Here is a 17,319-nt window from a genome sequence, read left to right on the forward strand (position 1 = left end):
TGTTTACATTAAAAATTTATTTTTCCGCAATGTTTAAAAAAACAGAAAGACATATAAAAATATTTTTAAAAAGATCGACAAATTCTGTTTAAAAGTGCTTCAGTTCGGCCGCTGGACGCGTCATGTCCCTCTATGCTGCCATAAGCAGGCATCGCAATGCGCGTGCCGACCAGGCTCCCCGCACAGCGCCTGCGTGTGCCGCTCCCCAGCGCCAGTACCGGTTTGTCCGAGGAGCTGGGCGCAGGAAGGGGTTATGGGCACTGAGCGCTTCAGCATGGCCAAACTGCTGTGCGGGGCGGGCAGCGCTTTCCAAAGCCGTGAGCAGGTGCTGCGGGCTCTGCGTGGGGGCTGTGGGGCAGACACCCGCACCACCGCGCAGCCAGGGGGGAAGGCAGAGCCCGGCCACCCCTCCCCGTGCCCCGCTATGCTGCAGCAGCCGGCCCTTGGCAGGGCTCCACGCGGTGTGTGGGTCGCTGCTTGGGTCACCTCAGTGCTGCGGGCCCCTTCCCAGCGCCCCAGAGCCACAGCCCCACTGGCGGCTGCCAGCACCTGCCCCAGCGCGTCCTCCCGCTCCCGGTCAGCACAGCAGAGCCTGCGGAGGGGAAATCCCAGCGCGGCAAGCAAGCTCAGTCCTAGGGTTTCTTCCAGAGCCTTTTGTCCTGTGGGCTGAAGCTGAGCTCTGAAAAAAGGAGGAGGAGGGATGGGTTTCTTTCTCTTTTTGCTGACTAGTTGTTAAAAAAACAGGTGGTTACACAGCTGGGAGTAACAGAAGCAGCTTGGACTGGCTGAGACGGGGAGCCCTGGGAACTTTGGGGAGCAAAGCCAAACATCAGCAACAGGAGCAAATACCCACGTTGGGCAGTAAAAGCCGTTCGACTCTCGGCAGCAGCACTGAACTAGGCAGGCTAAGTGGTTAGCTGAGCAGCAAGGACGTTTCAGCACTAAGGCAGTGAAGATTCAGGCTAATTCTCTACAGGCTGCTGGGAACGCTGCCCAGTGCAGAGCTGAGCTGGCTCTTTCCTTAAACCCCAACACTCCGTCTTTTTCTTCTGCCAACATACACTTGTTCACCTGGGGACAAGAAAGTCAAAAGGAGGGTTATTTGCAAAGTTCACGTAGAGGAAAAAAAAGACAAAAGAACCAAAACAAACAAAAACAAAGCGGGGGGGGCCACGTGGGTTTTCCAGTGGTGACCACAGATGGGCTGGTGCCTGGGGAATCCTCCACTCCCTGACCGGCAAACCCCACTCTCCTGGCGACGGCAGACACCGTCATACCTTTCTCTCCTTTCTCTCCTTTTGGTCCCCTCTGCCCGTGGCGTCCTGGTGGGCCCATCGGTCCGGGGTCACCTGCAGGAACGAGAAGACCAAGTTTGTCCTTGAGTCTGACTGGCCCACAAACAGGGACAGTCCAGCAAGGAAGACCAAGCTAGGACAATGCTTGGGCTGAGATTCTGAAGGTGCCACCTCCGCTGTGGGGAGGCTGTGACCTGGAGCAGCCCCGTGCCGACACTCTGTGGACGCAGTGCTGCTTCCTGCGCTACAGGGATTGCGAGGGAAGGGCCGGCAAGGCTTACCTTTGGGTCCAGGATAACCCCTCTCCCCCTTTTCACCGGGCGGCCCCTGGATGGTTCCATGTGCTGGGGAGGGAAGCGAAGGAGAGGATGAATGAGCGGGACAAACCACTCGCAAAGGGCTCAGTCCTGACGCAGAGAAGCAGCGAGTCGCACCGCAGGACATTTCTCTAGGTTAGATGGGATCACACTGACTGAGAGCAGGATTTTAAAACACACTTTCAGTCCAGGCGGAGTCCCAGGGGCGGGCTGTGAGCTCATTTCACCAGCACTGCTCCGCCACCCTTGCTGGGCGTCCTGGCTGCCACCAGGGCTGGAGCTGGCCCACGCTCAGCGAGGGGACCTGAGAGCAGAGCGAGCAGCTGGCTCACGTCGCCCTACGCGTGCCAGCCCAGCCATGTTAAAATCGGCCACAGGGGCTGAAAGCACAGTGAGCTTCGTGGTTTGGGGTGAGTTTCCTACAAGTAGTGGGAAAACCTGATGTCCTTCCTAATGATGAGACTGCACCTCTCAGCAAGGGAGGAAGGAGATGGAAAGACAATCAGCCCCCAGCTTTGTATCTTGACTGTATTTTTGCAGCATGCAAAGGTGAAAAGCTCACTAGATCTACAAGCAGTTGGAGAGGTCTCATATGTATGAGCCAGAAACACCAAAGTAATACATCACTTACTTCTAAAGAAGTCCATGAGGTCCTCAGTGACATTCCCATAGGCTGCAAAGACCCTGCTGATGCCAGGAGGACCGGGAGGGCCTGGGGGACCTGCAGGTCCCTGTGCAGTGTAAGACATCAGGTCCTGGAGAATACCTCGGCCTGAGGAATTAAAGATGTCATTTGAAAGGCGCTCTGGGAAAACTGCGGCTGGATGCTGAGGCAGGAGGGTGTAAGGGAGAGCTGTAGGCAGCCGGAGCGGAGAGGAAGCGGACAGCGTGACACCAGGCACAGGGGGTTAGGAGTTGTGGGCTGGGACAGGACAGTCAGGACAAGCACTCACTCTGTAGGCTCTCTGACACGCGGAGTGCCAGCTCGTTGTAATCCAGGGGACCAGTGAAGGAGCTGCTGTAGGATCTGCCTGAACCTGCTGATCTCCTGTGTGATTCCTCCTCTGTCAGCAGCCCGTCGAAAGCCCCATCACTGCCCATGGCGGCACCATAAGAGCCATCGCTGCCCACAGAGGCACTGTAAGACGACACGCTGCTCATGGCGCTGCCATAGGAGCTGCCTGTGCCCAGTGACCCCCCGTGGGCTCCCTCAGCACCAAGGGATCCTCCATGCTCAGAAGCCCGTAACCCTTGGTATGATGAAGACATAGACCCAGCCACCAAGCCACTATCTCCTTTGGGTCCTGGTGGTCCCCGTGGCCCAGGGGGCCCAGGCGGCCCTGAGATGTAGCTTCGAACTTCATCACCTGCAAAACACAAGAGAGGGGATCTCAGGGACACTGGGGTACCTGGGACCCCCAAGCTTAGGAAGAAGTCCTGTGCTACTACCTGAATGAAGACTGGAGTGTGAAATTCTGTCCCACCAATCATCGCAGTAACCCTCATCCAGTGCCATTTCTCAGGCAGCAGACACATATGTTGACCTTGATCTCTAGAGATGGCACAACACCCTCCTCCTTCTCATCTCTCCCACAATTTTGAGTGCCAAATCTTGGAACCATGCCCAATGATTTTGCAGAAGGGTGCACTCCTCTCAGGCCAACAGCACCTCTGCCAAAGTGGCTGTTCTGAGAGCAGTCTCCCACAAGCGAGGGCATCCCCATGTTTTTGAAAGGCTGCCCTGGATGACTCCCCAGCAGGAGAGCCCAGCCAACGCTGCTTCACAGCTGGCTCAGTGCTGCCCTCCAACCTCTCCATCATCCATTACTCTGTAGGCAGGTGTTTGACAAAGAAAAAGCTTTTCCCACTGCAAAACCCTGCAGGTGACCTTACTAGGGACCTGCTGTGCAGTACAGGCCAGCTGTAACTGCCCAGCACCTGCCCCTTTTAGCTCACAGCATGGACTTTTGCCTTGCTGTCAGACTGAGAGGGGACAAGCCTATGGGGCGCAGTGCAGTCCTGCGTAGGGCTGGTGCAGAGAGAAGGTGTTGCTGCAGCCCCCGTTCAGGGAAGGCTCCTACAGGGCTGCCTCAGCTGTGGCAGGGCCAGCAGCCCACAGAAGGCAAAGCACGGCTTGCGGCGTGTGCAGGGAGGAGGGATGGTGTCCCCTTACTTTTCAGGTACTGGATCAGCTCGCTCCTGAACTCGTCACTGTGGGTGATGTCAGCATAGGACAGGAGGCCGGTTCCTGAGAAGCCAGGTGGTCCTGGAGGGCCAGGAGGGCCAGGTGGGCCCTGGATTCCGGAGAGGGAGGAGTATCCCACACCTTGAGAGAGAGGAGGAATTATTTTCTGACAGTGAGAGGGCAAGGAAATCACACATGTCTGGGGAACTTGAAAGTTTAAAGGCTCCAAACCCAACTTCCATCGCTTTCCAGTTGATCAGATTTTTTTTTTTTACAGTGACCTTGTTCTCAATGGGAAGTCACAGCCCTGGTAAGCTAAATCTCAGTCTCAGTCCCCCCAGCACCTACAAACAGCATCTCCCTACCAGCTGTGAGAAACAGAAGTGCTTTACTTTGTAGATAAGCAGAGACGTCCTCCAGAGAGGTGCCAGATGATCCAGGGATCCCTGGAGGTCCTGGGGGCCCTGCAGGACCAGGGGGCCCGACAAGACCACTGAATTCAGAGTCTGTAAGACACAAGGGAAGAAAAGCAGTCACCTACACCACCATCACCCTGATGAACCTTCCCTGACAATACAGGTAATGCCTGCTACAGCCAAATATAAGGCACTTTGTTTTTTCTCTCCCCAGCACCTTCTGGTTCAGCCTTCCTGGTGCACCTCGCTTCCCTGTGCGTAGATGTCAAACTGGGAAGTCAGGAGATTGCAAAGAGGGTAGACTGCCCTATTTTTTAAAAATACTTTTAAAAAGTTGCATAAGAAATTCCTTTATGCTGCAGAGTTCGGAGAAGACAAAGGGCTTCTCCATCCCCAAGACAGCACCTCGCTGCTGCTGCTCCCCATAGGAGCACGGTGACCTGTCCGCAGCCCCTCGCGGTCTGTGCAGATCCTGGCAGAGCCCAGCAGGCCTGCAGTGCTGCTAACTACAGCAGAAGGACCATCAGAGTCTCACAGAGAGTTACTTGTCGTGATGGGCAAAAGGGCAAATTCTGTGAGCCTGTGAAAAAAGATCCTGGGGTGTGCAGGGACCTATGGCAGGGGAGTAAAGACGACTTACTTCGCAGGTATGCTGTCAGGTCACTGTAAGATATACCAGGTGTCCCTGGAGGCCCAGGTGGTCCAGGGAGGCCAATGCTCATCCCAGAATCTGCAAAAACAAAGAGATCCAAGAGCAGCACATTATTAAAACAGGCTGTTAAGGTGTTCGCAGACAGGCTGCAGGGCTTATTCACAAGCAGTGCAGGAGGGACTGCTGCCGGGTGGAGTGTTCCCATCAGCAGATCATGCTGGGAAGCAGGGCTCAACTCTTCTTCAGGACTGGAGTTAAAACGTGCCCCATTAAGCCCAACACAAGGGCACCTGCAGACAGGCAGGCATCAGGCCTCTATTCTTGGCAAAAGCTCTGCACATGTCACGAACCCCTGACATGGGGGCAAGGGGGCACCCCCGGACGTGTTGCTTAGCTGTGCCCCACCGGCTGATGCATGTGCTGCTCTCCCTGTGTCTGCCTGTCTGTTAGCAGCTCTGGCGCAGAACTTTGCACGTTTGTGATTTGCTTTAATGAAATGTCCTTGCTGATAAAACGCAGCTGTACGGCTTGAGCTGCTGGGGTGCTGCTGTCAAATAGCAGTTTCCTGCTTCCAGAGTCAAAGAGGAAATTCCTGCCATCTTTGGAGCAACCCATTAGTGAGATCTGGTCTCCAAGGGCAGCTCAGAGAGCGCAGGCACAGACCAGGCCTCGCTTTTGAGCAGATAGTTGCAGCTGCCAGGCTTAGGCATTTCAGAACTGCTGTTGGAGATGCTCCAGAGTCCTTTCTGTCCAGCAGTTCTTACATGCCATATCACCCCTTTACAGATGGGAAAATGAAGCAGAGAGGTTGTCTCTGCTGTCTCAAAACCAGGACAGAGGTGGAACTCATTTCAGCTAACTCTAAACTTCTAAGAGATGGGCTGCCTTGACAGAACATGGGCATAGACCATCTCCTCCACAGAGAGATATATCCTGGCCCCAGAGCCAGTAAGAAAAGGGTTATAAAGACACTTCAAGGTGTTGATGGGAATTCTAAGATGGGTAAGGTGAAATGATGTTCCTAAGCTAGTTTTTAGCAAAGCAAGAATTAATTACTAGAGTCTGTGGATAGTATCTTAGCTACAGGGTATCTTTGTTGTCTTCTAATCCTGTGAGGTGGTCTCTGTATATAGAGATTCACACAGTGGACACTGGAAGAGTTTTCACTGACAGCATGAGCTTTCTGCTCAGCTCCCAAAGAAACAGAGGGAAACGCACACTAATAAAGACCATTACTTGTCAAGTAGCTGATAAACCGTCTGGTCAGATCATCATAATCCAGCGACAGAGACATGCCATCTCCCCCTGGTCCAGGAGGTCCTGGTGGGCCCTGAGGTCCAATCAGATACTGACGAATTTCTTCTCCTGGAAATGAAAAATGCATCTATTAAGACTGTCCAGCTGCTGCAAAGATGCCAGGTGCGAGGGGTTCCCAGCCTGCGAGCTGAGCCCCCACCACTACAGAGACCATCAAAACCTATGGCTGCAAGGCTACTTTCCTCCCTCGGCTCCTTTTCTGAGTGTATGGTGTCACAAATATTTGTGACAGGGCTGGGAACCTCTATGACCCAGCGTTTGAGGAGGATCAGAATGAAATGCCAAAGGGATGTCCTTGTGGTCTGTTTCTTCAGGACACCCTGGACAGCATCTTGAATAAAGGGAAAAGGCCATGCTGAGCTCTGTGGCATTTCAGCAGCCATTTGTCTGTTAGGAACGTGGAATCTGATGGACTCCCCACTGCATCACATAGGAGGAGCTCAGTGTTGGCCAGCATCATCAATACCTTCAGGCACAGCAAAATGACATCCTAGTGATTCATCTGCCAGCCCACAACAACAGTGTGTGTCAAAAAGAATACAGAGCTGGGTATCCTCCTCATCTCAAGAACAAACACATAGCAAGGCTCTGGAGGGACCAAGCAGGAATGAAGAATCCTAAGAGAGTGGAGGAGCTGGAAAGTAGAAGCCCAAGGTTTAGTGGGAGACTGGGGGCAATTGTTGGAAATTCCTGAAAAGGAGGGACATAGGCAGATGCCACCTAGAGAGCCAAGGAGGGGAAGGGAGGCAAGAGAGTGGGAAACTGCGGAGTTCCAACAGTGGGTATGAAAAGCAAACAGGTAAGAAAGTATAGCTCTTGGAACGCATGCAAACTCTCCAGTACAAGACACATAAATATGTCTCCAAAGGACTTGGAAGGAGACATTGCAGGTCACTCAGCAGCACCTACAGCAGGCCTTCGCCCTCCGAAGCAGCTGCTGGTAACTTCTGTTGGAGGCAGGAGACCAGAAGGGAAGGGCAGATCACCAGCCTGCTGTGATGCTTTCCCCCTGTCCCCCATGTTTCCCTTCAGGGTCACTTACTCTGCAGCATGTCCAGAAGTTCTTGGTACAAAACAGATGTAGTTGATACCGAACTGGCAAATGACTGATAGCGATCTGAAGAGCCTGTGAAAATAAAAAGGTTTTACCTCAGGCAGGGTTAACAGGAGACAGAAGGTGAAGAGGGGCCAGGCAGGGACAAAGCAAAGCTGCGTTAATCTGGTTTAACTGGTGGAACGGGCTTCCCACGCCCCCAGCCATGAACCAGTTGCTGTCTCACACAGACTGGCTGTCTCCACAGCAGTGTGGTCTGTGCTCCTCTTACTGAGCTTCCAGGCTGCTTCCAAAAGCTCTCGGAATTTCATCTACTTCCGGAGGGCCCCAGGCATTCAAGACAGACCCAGAATACCCGAGACCACATATACCAAATACAGCCACCTCTGTCTGGGTCTCGGGGACATTACAGGGTCTAACAGCTATGCTTAATGTGAGACTTTTTAAACAGCACCAACTGTTAGTTAACCCAACCATCAAAATGGGACAAAGCTCAGAGGCCACCTCAGCTGTGTGGAGTCCTGGGCCAAGACTGCAGAAGATGAATAACTGGGTTGGGGTGCTGCTATTTAAAGACTGTTGTTTCTCCTCCAGTTCTCACCTCCTAGGTGCTGCACAAGCTCAGCTGAGAGCATGATTCAGTACAGAGCTTACCAAACATGGTGCTTACTTGTCATATAGCTCATAACACGGGTAGCCAGCTCCGCATAATCCAAGTTTGACCCATCTGCAGTGGTGATGACTCCAGGTGGGCCTGGAGGGCCTGGTGGGCCTTGGGCACCCATCAAATAATGCCTTACGTTGTCACCTAGGTAGGAAGTTCAAGATATGCCCACATTACTAGAGGGAAGACAATGGCCATATGCACAGTTTCTGGACCCTCTTCCCCTGGCAAAAAGCAAGCTGACAGAAGGACAGTTCTGCAGAGGCCACAGTGGGCAACAGCACTTCATAGTATTCAACAAAAACAAGGCCAGAGCAGTAGGGCTGCTGCTTCTAAAGGGAGAGTGACAAGGGGCTCAGGGAGCAAAAGAGACATAGGCATGCATCTGCTGACCCACGGCAAAATCGCATTATACTCACTTTTCAGGTAGTCAGCGACATACTGCTGAATCTCTTGAGATGAACTTCCACCTGGGCCAGGAGGACCAGGCGGCCCAGGAGGTCCCGGGGGTCCCTGAATTTGTCTGGATCCACCTACGGAAAGCATTGTAAGGAGAAGGAATGTTTTGGGCCTGGTTGCATTAGATGAAGTGATGCTGAAGCGTGCTTGCATTGAGCTCTTCCCACAGATCTGGAAGGAGCTTTGGGAATGGACTATGGAGGGTGTCCCACTTCTTCTCTAAACACAGTCTGAGCATCAGCAATTAGGTAGTATAACATCTTCAATTAATTCAGCATCTTGTAATTCAGCCTACGCAGCTCTGCAGGGCTGAGTCCAGAGACCTCCCTGGCTTCGTACTGACAGATGCGGTCAGTTTGTGCACCAGAGTGCAATGCTGTGCAGAAATACAGATAGAGATCCATAAAGCACTCAAGCTCATTAGGCGAACCTCAATGCCCTGCTGCACCAAATCCCAACCAGCCTGGGCAGCACCAGCTCAAGAACCTTCTCACTGATCTCCGTTGCAAGATATGGGTGGCCCTTGTGTGACTCCTGTCACCATGGCATTGAGCAACACCTCATGCTCTTTAAGGTGTCTGTCTTCCCAACACCCTGCGGTAGTATTCCTAGGACACGATGTGGAGAAGCAGAGGGCTTGTTCACGTGGAGGGATATTTACGTTAATCCATATGTACTTTTTGTGAAACTGCATTAATATCCTGCATACAGAGATGCTCTTATTTACCATGAAAGCAGCTTAATTCACATGAATCCACCTGAGGGTAAGTAAAACTGAACAAAGGGCACTTCTGTTCTGATCAGAAGTGTTTCCACAGGAGAGCTGAAGGCAGCTTCCCTAATCCCTTGTGGAACATTGTTAGCCAACCTGGAATCCCTTTCTTTCATGTCCCGTGAGGACAAACTCTGGCTCAAAGGATTCCCAGTAAGTTGGAAATAGCAAATTGCAATTCTTATATTGTCTGATTTAAGGCAGGCTGTGAAAAAAGAAGTTTTGAACACAAATCCCATCAGCATTATGTTGGCACCCACGCTTGTAAAACTCAAAGGAGCTTTTTCAAAGTCTCCACCTGGATGTCAGCATTTCTTGATAATAACAGAGCAATGATGGTGTGGTCTCTTACCTCGAGATGCTCCTGGGATGCCAGGAGCGCCTGGGACACCTGCATCACCTGGAAACCAGAGTGAGGGAGACAGACAATTGTAGTGGGTGTCACTGCATGTTGCATACTTGGTTGTGTAAAACAGTTGAGCTACATGTCATCAGAGGAGCAACTACCCAGCCCTAGTAATGAATATCTTGAATTAGCAGCTTCTTGGGGAAGAGCTGAAGGAAGAGGCCACAGCAGCTTTCCTGAGCCTTCTCTGATCTGCCCAGGTGCTCCGTGCTCAGAGCAGTTCTATTGCCATGGTCCTGCTCTGCCTGAAAAGCCAGGGGTGGCACAGCTGTTGTTCTCAAAGGACCAAGTTGCTCCACCCTTTACCGTCAACCACTCTTGGCTGTGTGAGGCCACCAGCAAATAAAGAAAGAAGATTCTTAACTTCACCTTTGGGTCCAGGTGGGCCTGGCGGGCCTGGAACTCCTGGAGGTCCCTGTATGGTGACTCTTTCACCTGCCAATTGCAGAAGGAGAGTCAGAGATTCACAGGAATAAAGTATGCGGACAAAATCCTGGCTCCACTAAAAAAACTAAGCTAGAACCAATAGAGCAGGATTTTGCCCCCTGGTTTCAGCCTAGGGACAACAAATTCAAAGGAGGAAAGGGGGCACAGACTGACCATGGGAGGAGAATGCTGAAAGGCCAGGTTCACCCGGTTCTCCTGCATGGGACACAGAAATGGAGGAGCAGTCATATACACAGGCAAGCTACGTTGCACCCCACGGATATCTCCTGGAAGCCTCCTTACCTGTGAATCCTCGTGGACCTCGTTCGCCTGTGAACAGGGAGCAGAGGAACAGTGTTAGCATTTGCTTTGGTCTGATCTGCAACATCCCAGCCCACACTGCAGAATATTATCACAGCCTTCAATTTGCACGGCAGAAATGGGTAAAGGGAGTAGGTCCCATGTTTTCCAGCCAGCTGAGAGCTGAGCTACGCTTCACAGGATGACCCCCTTGCACTGACTTCACCAAGTCCACACTGCGTTTTGCAAAAAGATTGTTACCCTTTATTGGCAACTCTGAAGCTTTGAACACTCCTGAATCTAATGGGCTTGCAAAGCTGGGATCTGCTTTGCAAGATAGCCTTGACACCAGTACTGGAGGCTAATAAATTTCTCTGACAAAGACTGACTTGTTTTATGGCAGTAGACATGAGTGACCACTGCGCTAGCTTTCTTATAGCCACAGAAAAGCAGGACACTTTCTGCTTCTAAGCCCTTCCTTCCTTCTTTACAGTCTGAGGTGCTGAGATCCATCTAGTACCTTGGTAAGACAGCAGGTTATACCCACCTTGGTCTCCCTTTGGGCCTGGTGGGCCTGGTGGACCTGGTGGGCCTGTGAAGAACGATTCTGTAATTAAAACAAAAAGGTTTCTTCATGACATCCAATACAATATGACACAAGTTTTCTGTGGTCCACCTGGTCCTAGCCAAGGATGTGCTCTCTGGAACCCCAACAGTCAGGACATTCCCAGGGCACAGGTGAGGGAATGAGTGGGAAGAACCTACCTGAGGTGGACATGGAAGATCCTGGTCTCCCTGGTGGGCCTGGAGGTCCTGGCAATCCTTCTCCTAGGCAAAAGGGACACAAACAGGTTTCAGGAATGATAAGCCTCAGCAGTGTAAATAAATGCGTGTCAGAGCTGCTACATCTCCAGCCATGGGCACACCTAAATGTTTCCAAATGTAGGCTAGTATCATTGTTTTCTCCACACACATCTACCCCTGTTAGTATTTTTCATTATCATTTGCCACCACAGCAGACGCAGGACAGAGAAACTCCCTTCTTTGTGGCACAGAGTGCCTCTCCCAGCTGGCCTTTACTACATTGAGAAGGTAGATTTCATCACACACCTGACCTGCTCGCCTTTGCTACGAAGCAGAGAGCAAGGAATGGGGTTATGCTCCTGTCTCGTGTCCTCCTGCACCTCCCCTCTCCTGGCTGCGAAAGGGAAATCTGTGCTACGGGAAGTGGAGTGGGGATATGTTCCTCATGATAAGAACCGCTCCATCTGCCCCACCTGGAAGTTAAGTAAGAAGTAAAGGCAGAATTGATTGCAGTTACTTCCTCTGGGGACTTGAGAACGGTGTCTTCCCAAAACGTATGGCTGTGATGAGTTACTGTTCTGGCTAGCAAACCTCTGCCAAAGCAAGCCTCCTCTCTTGGGCAGCGTCTTGCTGCTGTGAAATTATATTGCAGTGAAACTGTGTTAATAGGAACCTACTATGTGAAATTCTGCTTCCAATAAAGTCATGCCTACTAACTTCCACCAGGTCGAAGATTGCATCTGGGATATCACAAGGCACAGGACAGAGGCACTGGAAAAACCTCCCACTTTCCAGGTTTGTTTCAGAGAAACAGGCTCTTACCTGGGGGGCCACGAGGTCCAGGGGGTCCCTGTATAGATTCACCTGATGAAGACAGAAACAGGGGTATGACAGATTACTTATTCAGCAAACTGCACAGCCCAGAAACGTGTCATGTGTGTTAGCATTCCACTGCTTATGCACTGAACTCTGCTAGACGTACCTGGTGGTCCAGGGGGACCTGGTGGTCCTGCTCGCCCTTGTAAATCTGCCAGCACTGCGCAAATGAAATACACACACAAAAAAGGAAAATTGTTGCTATGGAGCTACTGGTGCTACAGAAACACTGTCATTACGTTGCTGTTAAAAGCTCTTACAGTCAAAGGTGGACTAAGGCAGGACCTGGGTGACCTCAGCCAAAGTTGACACAGAGAGGGGAGAAAAGGGATGTGTTTGGCTGCCAGCACACAGGTTAGGACACGCAGCAAAATAACAGTGCTGAGCAGGCTGGCAGCATATAGGAAACAGGGAAGAGATCTCTGTGGAGAGTAATGGTTGCTGAGGAAAAGACCAAAGGACTCAAAGGCTACAGCAGGAGGGAAAGAACTTTCAAGAGGAAAAATTCTTTCAACAAGGGGCAGTTTTTGGGAGGACAACATTACACAGCCATTATTTGAAAAGGAGCTGCACTGTGTTATCTTGATTGGAGATGTATCCTCACCTCCAAGCTGAGGTAGAAACTCAAAGTTCAGGGATGCTGAGATCCAAGACTCCTGAATGAGGGATGGGACAGTACTGAAGCATGGTCTGGATCTAAATGACCGCATTCAAAGGGTGATCATGCAAGGACTAGTTATGATTTTATGCCCTTCTCTGCCTTGCCTCTTCTGCACACCCCAGATCCTAGCAATACTGACTGTAACTGCACCACACATCTTGTATCACACAGAGTAAGCTGACACTTTTCTCGGGATACTGCTAAACCATTCTGTTCTGCTCCACTTATTTTCATTTTAAAATAGCATTTGCTCCCCTGTGAATTTATCCTCTAATTCACAGAGAGATTTTGATTTCTGTTGCTTAGATTAATGTGCCTTTTCAGACTGGTTCTCCTCTTATGGATGGCTCTGTGTTTGTACTACATAGGGAACTGCCCTGTGTAAACACAGTGGCTAAAAGGCCAGGCTGAAACCTCACAGCTCTGTCACCACTTCTGCTGTTGAGGGCTGTTCACTAGTCACCGTTCCTTAGGTTTCCTCTCTGTGACATGGGCCTGGTGCCACCTATCTCCTACCTTTTGAAAGCACTTTGGGATGCACAGATGAGAAGGAGGGCAGAAGAAACAGCTGGTATTGCTGTCCCACCACCAAACATACACACACACACACATTTGCCCTATGTCACGTTGAGGGGAAAGAGGCAGAGGCATCTTCTGTCAGCTATGAGCTGGCCGTGAGGCCTCTGGCACCTCTCCAGGCAATGGAGTGGAAAGGCAGGCCCACTTACTTTGAGATGTTAATGATGAGACTTCTGTTTTGATAGTTTCTATCACAGCTTCTCCTGGGGATCCCTTCTCACCCCGTGGACCTTTGTCAGGAAAAAAAAGAGAAAGTAAATTATTTAACTGAGAGAGGGTGACATTTTGTACCCAGTCTTCACCTTCCTGACAACAGGTTCAGACTTTGCTTATGTGAACTGGGAGCATGAACCCAGTTCCTGGCTCTGAGGGACGCTGTATTCAGATGTGGAAACCACTGCACAATTTGCCCCAACAGGATCACAGAAAACTGGCTAAGAAAGGTTCTTAGGAGTCAGCTCTGTTTAGGCACTTCTAGACAGATGTCTGTCCAATTAGCAGTGGTTTCACAGTGACATTATTCCCAGCTTGGCTCTAGTGTGTTCTCCCACCTCTCAAAATGGCAGGAGGTATCCTGCTGAGCTATATCCTATCCCCTACCACAGAAAGACAACTGCACTTGAGAAGTGCCTTAGAAATACCAGCCTCTGGAAAAAATAACATAAGAAATAAAGACATTTGCAGCATCCACATCACACTGGCTCTTGCCACCCCCGCTTCTTGCCCTGGGAAAGAAAAAAAGAATAGAAACTCTTTACAAGATTAATTAAGCCAAATAATGCAGCAAAATGAACTACAAGGAAGAAATCTGCCAACAAAAGGGTGAGAGATTGTGCCAAGGGTGGAGAGAATTAGAAACAAAGGAAAACTAATGAATTCAGTTCTCTTAAGAAGCAGAATCAAAGCTGATGGAGAATGGTACCTTGCTGTCCAGGGAGACCAGCTGGTCCAACAGGACCTGGTTTCAAAGGAAAAAAACCCAAATTGCATTAGATTTTCCTGATTGTATTTTACAGTAGCAGGAAAGAATCAATAGGTTTTTTATAAGAACTGAGACTATCAAATAATGTGTTTGTCTGCACAAGGAAATGGAATTGCTATGGGGTATGAATCCATCAATGTCATCAATGTCCTGTGTATTACTTGAGGCTCCAGAGAAGAGGCTTATTTTCCATCATGTGGCAATTAAAGTGCTTGGTGCCTCTTAGACTGTGGAAACAGCCAGAATGTCACTGGTCACAATAGAAATGCAATAGGCCTAACCCTCCTCTTGCATTCCCTGCTGCAATTTGAGGTTAGCTCTACCAAACCAGCTCCAGGATTAGCTCCAGCTATACAGCTGGGAGAGGCACAGAAGTGCCCGGAGAACCAGGGCTCAGGAACTCTGCTGCCTGACACCAGTGTGCTGGAGGGCGGTGTCTGACCTGGGACAGAGGAGTCTGAGGACCAAGCTCATGCATAGCTAGAGTCTGTGTGTGTTTGTGTGAGAAATTTGTAGATGGTCATGTGGGATTTCTGCTGCCTTGAGTTCAAAGCTAAGACTGGAAAACGAGCACTTCGTAATTTCAGTAACAGTGCCAGGAAGGGCTTAGAAAAAAGTCTGCTTCCCTGAGAGGCAGAAGAGCTTGATTCTGCTCCCTGGATTTGACCTATCAGTACTTCATACTCATCACAACAACAGTGTTGCCAGTTTCTTCATCTTCTCAGCCCTCCCTTCTGTCCTGCCCCTCTGTGATCATATCCCATTTCTCCCTTGAGGCTGCTGCCTCCATAAGCCAGCCTGAAATCTTGGCCTTTCTGCAGGGAAGGGTGAGGACCATGAGTATCTAGACTGCCTGAGCAGTCTTGCCTCCCAGACAGAGCAGCCTGGCAGAGACAATAAACATCACACATTAAATTAAGAATTGGATGCACAGCAATGCAAGCTGCCTGCACAAACCACAGCAGAGAAGCAGGTTCCTCACCTGGAACACCTGGGGGTCCAGTGGGGCCAGCTGGGCCTGGGGGACCTGGTGGGCCTGGCAGAGCAATTGTTGACGAACCCTCTGAAACACAAACGCACACACTTGCACACATACACATATATGCACACATTCAGTGAACATGTAACAAATCTATCCTTAAGGAATCACACTTCTATAGCATATATATTCTTCCAACACAGGGAGTCCCAGTACAGGTTTGACACACAGTCTAGATGAATTTAGGAGGCATAACAAAAAACAGAGACAATTCTCCAAAAGCACAAGTGTTTGAACTCTCAAAGCACTACCTACCAGCACTTATAACTTTTCCTGGAGCTCCAGGTTCTCCTATGAAAAGAAAGAGAAAAAAGATTAATTTCTCTTTTGGGCAAGATTTGTCACTAGCTCATGACATTGTCTTTTTTAAACATGTGATGTCTGTTCTCTTTGTCATTGATCTTTTGTCTGATAAGTCACAGCACTAGAAGGTCATGGGGAAACCAGCAGAGCTTAGCTAATCCAGAGATATCCTCTGATCAGCTTTCCAAGCACTACAGCCACCAGAATAGGCAATAGGCCTTGATTTATCCGAGGCAGGCACGCAGCTTCCATTGCAGTCACCAAGCATCATACTCATACACCCAGGGCAGAACGCGGTTTGCTAAGGTTTTCTCAGTGGAGAACTGTCACACTGAGTGCCTCGGCAGATGCCCTGCCTTTTGTGTACGGTCAAGGAGGCTCTGGCTACGGTCTGTTTCTCAGACTTTCCCTTCCTAAAGCCACTAGATGCCACTGTTGATTCAGGGACCGGTCAGCAGAGCAGATAATCCTCCCTAAAATGAAGTGCTTAGAGAGAAAGTGAGTATTAGGGAAGAAACAAAACTCACCTTTAGCCCCTGGTCGGCCTGGGTTGCCTGGAAGTCCTGATATGAGGTAGATGAACAATTTAAAATGGTTAGTGCAAATATTGTTTGTTCTATTTTTTCCAGGAACCCCTCTGACTTTTACTTGTGGGTTAATAGAAGGAACTCCCTACTCAAGACCATGGCTTTCAGCATTTATAAGTAGTATATAAGCCGGTCCCTGATAGCAAGTGAAGGAATTCACAGTGGACTGTAGACTGAGCTGGTAGTGTCCCTGGGCATAGTTAAGGGCTTCCCTTCTCCCACCACTCCTTTGATGATGGCACTGCTCCCTAGATTTACCTGTAGCTTCTTCCAGGTACTGCTCCCTGTCCTGAGGCTCCTGGATAAATTCACTGGTGACCTGCCCCCCCAAACCACCTATGCTTGGAGACGACACATCCTCTGCTCCCACCTCTATTGCTACATCCTCTCCTCTCTGTTTCTGCTGCTGACTAGGTGTTCTCAGTGATGCACAGAGAACTGAAACATGTTCTTTGTTGCAAACTATGTTCAGGCGAGAGGCAAATTTTCAAACACTCCAAGGCCCTGCATTCCTCAGAAATCACACACCAACCACAAAAGCCCAGGGAGATGCAGAAACCTTGGGATATCACTTTGGAAGCCACGAGCAGCACAGAGGTAAAATTACGAGGTGTTTTTGAGCCCATATCAAAGTGTGTCATTGACAAATTGGAATGCGGTGCAAAAACCTACCTGGTGGTCCTTGGGGTCCTGTGAGACCTGGAAGAAAAAGGTAAAAATTCTAAGATGTCTAAACAAATTTCAGGTGGGGAAAGGATAGACAGGGAGAAAAAGATTACATTTACTGAAAATTACAGCCCACAGCCCACAGGTGGTGTAAATTAGCCTAGCACCTGGTATGTAAACTGAATGTTGGCTCATAGCAGCTGATATTCTTGTTTGCAGTGTGTCTAATCCTGAGATCACAAAGGCTCTAGATTCCCTCTGTTTTCCTTTCATCACCACCTTACAGTACAGAGATCCTCTGCCAGCCTTAACTGCAAATTAAGACTGGGAATTGTTGACGAAGACATCTGTGTTCCTGACTAAGCAAGAAGTGTTTTTGGTGTCTGTACACTTTTACCTGGCTGTCCTGCATCTCCAGAGGGTCCTGGAGGGCCTCGGGCCCCTGGCATTCCCATAAGACCTGGTTCACCTAGGGATATAATCACCATTAACAAGCCAGAAGTCACTGACTTACAATCTACCAATCCATTCAAGCTTGGCCACCAGCTGTCCTGCAGCA

The 17,319-nt window shown here is 50.0% G+C and overlaps 1 protein-coding gene across 1 annotated transcript in view; it reads right to left on the reverse strand.

The window, feature by feature from the left end:
• Positions 1-869: 869 nt before the first annotated feature.
• COL17A1 (collagen type XVII alpha 1 chain) overlaps positions 870-17,319 on the reverse strand; it is a 57,279-nt gene continuing 40,829 nt past the window's right edge. The window contains exons 31-57 of the mRNA XM_075424239.1: positions 17,158-17,229; positions 16,767-16,793; positions 16,035-16,070; positions 15,460-15,495; positions 15,148-15,228; positions 14,106-14,141; positions 13,333-13,413; positions 12,050-12,103; positions 11,890-11,931; positions 11,029-11,085; positions 10,811-10,870; positions 10,267-10,293; positions 10,138-10,179; positions 9,907-9,972; positions 9,484-9,531; positions 8,320-8,433; positions 7,907-8,044; positions 7,225-7,308; positions 6,102-6,230; positions 4,854-4,943; positions 4,190-4,303; positions 3,786-3,938; positions 2,566-2,979; positions 2,244-2,384; positions 1,577-1,639; positions 1,278-1,349; positions 870-1,071 (exon numbers count right to left, since the gene is read on the reverse strand). Of these exons, the coding sequence (XP_075280354.1) occupies positions 1,022-1,071; positions 1,278-1,349; positions 1,577-1,639; positions 2,244-2,384; positions 2,566-2,979; positions 3,786-3,938; positions 4,190-4,303; positions 4,854-4,943; positions 6,102-6,230; positions 7,225-7,308; positions 7,907-8,044; positions 8,320-8,433; positions 9,484-9,531; positions 9,907-9,972; positions 10,138-10,179; positions 10,267-10,293; positions 10,811-10,870; positions 11,029-11,085; positions 11,890-11,931; positions 12,050-12,103; positions 13,333-13,413; positions 14,106-14,141; positions 15,148-15,228; positions 15,460-15,495; positions 16,035-16,070; positions 16,767-16,793; positions 17,158-17,229 (2,327 nt within the window). The 3' untranslated portion in view covers positions 870-1,021. The remainder of the gene's footprint in view (positions 1,072-1,277; positions 1,350-1,576; positions 1,640-2,243; positions 2,385-2,565; positions 2,980-3,785; positions 3,939-4,189; positions 4,304-4,853; positions 4,944-6,101; positions 6,231-7,224; positions 7,309-7,906; positions 8,045-8,319; positions 8,434-9,483; positions 9,532-9,906; positions 9,973-10,137; positions 10,180-10,266; positions 10,294-10,810; positions 10,871-11,028; positions 11,086-11,889; positions 11,932-12,049; positions 12,104-13,332; positions 13,414-14,105; positions 14,142-15,147; positions 15,229-15,459; positions 15,496-16,034; positions 16,071-16,766; positions 16,794-17,157; positions 17,230-17,319) is intronic.

Source organism: Opisthocomus hoazin, chromosome 6 (genome assembly GCF_030867145.1).
Source record: "Opisthocomus hoazin isolate bOpiHoa1 chromosome 6, bOpiHoa1.hap1, whole genome shotgun sequence".
In the NCBI taxonomy this organism is placed as follows: Eukaryota; Metazoa; Chordata; class Aves; order Opisthocomiformes; family Opisthocomidae; genus Opisthocomus; species Opisthocomus hoazin.